We start from the raw sequence: 3,897 nt of genomic DNA, 5'->3' as shown, positions 1-3,897 counted from the left end.
CAGCCCGAGGAAGGGGAGGAGAGAAGCCCCACCAAATTCCTGAGCCCCCCCGCCGAGATCGCTCCGCGCCTGCGCACTTCCTCTCCCCCCCCCCCGCGGTCCGAAGTTCGCGCTGCCCGGACTCTATTTCGCGCTGCCGGAGATGGAGTAGAGTGGAGCCGGAAGCGGAAGCACGGCTAGGGCCTGTCCCCGCTGCGGGGTGGGGGCCGGACCATAGAGCGAGCGCCACGTCGGGTGAGCGCCAGGTCCGACGCCACCGAATCAGCTCAGGGACAGTGTGACAGAGGAGCCGGACGCAACCGAATCAACCTGCTAGGGGGAGCCGGACGCGGCGTCTCGAGGCCATGCGGGTGCCGCGGCCCGGCCCCGGACTCCTGGGTCCCCTGCTGCTGCCGCTGCTGCTGGCCGGCGGGTGCGGGGCGCTCTCGTTCCAGCTCCCGGCGCAGACCCGCAAGTGCCTGAAAGAGGAGATGCACCGCGACGTCATGGTGACCGGGGAATATGAGGTGTCAGAGGCCGGGGCGCCGGGGGCCAGGACCGATCTCCGGGTGAGAGCCCCTAGGGATCCCCGCCGCACCCCCGAACCCTCCCTCCGTGGTTAGCGCTGGCTTCGGGGCCACCCCCGTGACCCCTCGGGTGCCCTGCCCCCTACGCTGTGCACCACCCCAGGACCGCCCCTTTGTTCTCCAAGGTCCGAGGCTTACCTCGGAGTTATGTGACGCCCTCCCCCAAGAAGGATATCAGGGACCCCCATCTCCCCACTGGACACCCCATACTCCTGGGTGGAGGGGACACACTACACCCCTATCCTCTTGGGGAACAAGATCATCGTAGGCATTGGGAGCCTGGTCCGGGGAGATGGGTAGTACTGTGGGATCACAGTCTGTCCCCACCCCCACCCCAGGTGACAGACTCCTCCGGCCACCTGCTCTACTCCAAGGAAGATGCCAAGAAGGGCAAATTCGCCTTCACCACAGACGACTATGAGATCTACGAGATCTGCTTCGAGAGCCACGCCCAGTCGGGTATGAGGTCTCACTCCTGGTGCAGGGATTCTGCGTCCTGGGGGGCATTCCTCCCACCCCACAGCTCCCTGCCACCCCCATTTGGGGTCTCCCGCACTCAGCACGGCCAGGAAACGTGTGATCATGAGGGAGGTCTAGTGGTTAGCATTGAGGAGGGTGCTGGGGGCCAGGATTCCTGGGGTCTATTCCTGGCTGTGGGAGGGGAGTGGTATCTAGTGACTACAGCAGGACAGGCTGAGAACCAGGATTCTAGGGTTCTATCCCTGACTGGAAGGGAAGTGGGGTCATGCACCAGCTCTTCCCTCCCCTGTGACAGTTATAACTTTTCTTTCATCCCTCCCTCCCCAGTGGGTTTCCGAGTTCCTGACCAGCTGATCACCCTCAATGTCAAACATGGGGTGGAGGCCCGGAACTATGAAGACGTGAGTAACACCCCCTTTGAGTCCCCCACCCCCTGCAGCTGCCCCTCTGTCCTGTGCCTGATGGGGAAGGTGGGGTACCAGCAATCTCAGCCCAAGGACAGATTTGACAACATCCACCCAACTGGGCATGTATCCCCAGCTCTGCTAAAGCCTGAGGGCCAGAATTCTGACGGGTCCCTGTATAAACAGCCCCCTGTGCCCCAGCCTAGAGGCGTCCGCATCTCAGCATGGTGCGAGGGATCCCTGTATAAACAGCCCCTGTGCCCAGTCCAGGATGGCCGTGTCTCAGCACCGGACAAGAGATCCCTGTATAGACAGCCCTTATGCCTTACCCCAGAGGTGGCTACGTCTCAGTGCGGGGTGGAATTGTGCATCTCATTCCCACTGTCCCCACCCCCAGATTGCCAAGGCAGAGAAGCTGAAGCCCCTGGAGGTAGATCTACGACGTCTCGAGGACCTTTCTGAATCCATCGTCAAGGACTTTGCCTACATGAAGCAGCGGGAGGAGGAAATGAGGGACACAAATGGTGAGGAGGCACCCCATGTACCCACTAGACCCCACTCTCCTCCCAGGGCTGGGGACAGAACACAGGAGGAGGGGACCGGGAGCCAGGACGCCTGGGTTCTCGCCTGTGAAGTGGCTGGAAGCCACTTGTGATGATGCTTTGGGGTCCCCTGTTCACCCCATGTCTCTCTCTCCGCAGAGTCCACCAGCACCCGCGTGCTCTACTTCAGCATCTTCTCCATGCTGTGTCTGGTGGGCCTGGCCACCTGGCAAGTCTGTTACCTGCGCCGCTTCTTCAAGGCCAAGAAGCTCATCGAGTGAGCAGCCCCTTGGGTGTGTCTGCCTCTCTCACAGGCCCCCCTGCGCCGGGCTCCTTTCCTGATGGCCCTAGAATCCACATCCAGCCTCTCTCAGCTCTAGTGGGAAGCGGTGCCTGCACTGGACATCTCTGCCCATCAGGAATGGATTCTGGTGGGAAGAGGGGGTTCTGGCCCCCCAATAGGGATCCAACTACCCCCACGTTTAAGGATCCTGTAGTTAACAGAGGATCCGGTAATGACGGCACCGTGATCGGGAGGGATTGGGTTGTAATTATTTTAAAATAAATAGTTAATTGGGATGCTGGCTTGTGATGGCATTTTGTGAGGAGGTGGGGGGAAACTTCCACCTCACCCCTGATTCCATTGGGAGCCCCGTCCTATCATGTCCCTGGGATTGCTCTGGAGAAAACTGTATCCCCTCTATGCACTGCCTGCTGGGATGTGGCATGAAAGATGCGTTCTGTCCCTGCCTCGGAGAGGGGTGCAGCTACCGGATTAGAACATGGTGGGGGCAGGGGTGCAAGTTGTATGGGCCTGTGGGGCCCGTGCTCCACCAATGTGAGAGCACGGGGGCCCAGCTCCACCAAAGTTCAGGGCCGGGTCTCTCCCCTGGCCCTGCCAGCTGCCTCCCCTAGAGCATCTCCCCTAGCCCTGCCTGCTGCCCCTGGGCAATTTAAAAGGGCCCGGGGCCCCTGCTGCCACCACCGGCAGCACAATGGGGCTAAGGCGGCTTCCTGCCCACCCGCTCCGCTTCCGGAAGCGGACGGCACATCCCTGCGGCCCCTGGGGGCGCGTCTCTGTGCGTTGCCCCGGCCCTGAGCTGTGGCCAGTGGGAGCTGCAGGGGCATTGCCTGTGAGCAGCAGCGTGTGGAGACCCCTCTAGCCCCCCACCTAGGAGCTGCTGCCAGAGGGGGGCGTGGGTCGCTTTTGGGAGCTGCCTGAGGTAAGCGCTGCACCCCTCACCCTCTCCCACACCCCAACCCCCTTCCCCAGCCCAGAGCCTGAATCTAAACTCCCTCCCAGAGCCTGACCCTTCCCCCCCTGCCACACCCAAACTCCCTCCCAGAGCCTTAGGCGGTGGGGGTGAGGTGGGGCCTGCAGGACTTGGACCCGCTCTGGGCAGTACCAAAAATTATACAAACCTGTTGTCCCTGGGTGGAGGAGGGAGTGCTGGGCGTCAGGTCTGCTGGTTCTACTCCTGGCTCTGCCATGGCTCTGGACTCCAAGGTTCCTTTTAACACCCCCTCCCCCACACACCTAAAGTCTCCACCTTGTCTAACAGTGTTGATGGGAAGTGTTCCTTATCCTCCCTCCCCCGATGTTGGCTGGCTCCAAATCACCCATTGTTGGGGGTAAACTGCCTGGAACTCTTCTTGCTGTCTTTGTGTCTTTTGTTAAACCCTCCCTCCCCCAAACTCCTGCTCCTCTCTTGTTCATCTGTCTGGAGGGAAGTGATGTGGCTCAAGCGGACCCGCTGTGGGCACTGTGTGTGTGCTGCAGGTTTGAGTGCTGCTCTCAGGGAATGGATCTACTTACCTCAGGTTTCAGAGTAGCAGCTGTGTTAGTCTGTATCCGCAAAAAGAACAGGAGTACTTGTGGCACCTTAGAGACTAACAAATTTATTA

General features: G+C 60.7%; 2 protein-coding genes across 2 annotated transcripts in view; one reads left to right on the top strand and one right to left on the bottom strand.

Annotated features, from left to right (window-relative positions):
* Positions 1-344: 344 nt before the first annotated feature.
* Positions 345-2,571, top strand: LOC112119206 (transmembrane emp24 domain-containing protein 10-like). Its single transcript, XM_024217786.1, has 5 exons — positions 345-548; positions 905-1,025; positions 1,374-1,447; positions 1,848-1,974; positions 2,152-2,571. Exons 1-5 carry the CDS (start codon positions 345-347, stop codon positions 2,271-2,273), a joined length of 648 nt encoding a protein of 215 aa, XP_024073554.1. The 3' UTR covers positions 2,274-2,571.
* Positions 2,572-3,342: 771 nt separating this feature from the next.
* Positions 3,343-3,897, bottom strand: part of BBS1 (Bardet-Biedl syndrome 1) — a 31,302-nt gene continuing 30,747 nt past the window's right edge. The window contains exon 9 of the mRNA XM_026650453.1: positions 3,343-3,423. Within this exon, the coding sequence (XP_026506238.1) occupies positions 3,343-3,423 (81 nt within the window). The remainder of the gene's footprint in view (positions 3,424-3,897) is intronic.

This window comes from Terrapene carolina, unplaced genomic scaffold (genome assembly GCF_002925995.2).
Source record: "Terrapene carolina triunguis isolate 2854851 unplaced genomic scaffold, T_m_triunguis-2.0 Scaffold89, whole genome shotgun sequence".
NCBI classification, from domain to species: Eukaryota; Metazoa; Chordata; order Testudines; family Emydidae; genus Terrapene; species Terrapene triunguis.
This window is presented reverse-complemented; position numbering and strand designations above follow the sequence as displayed.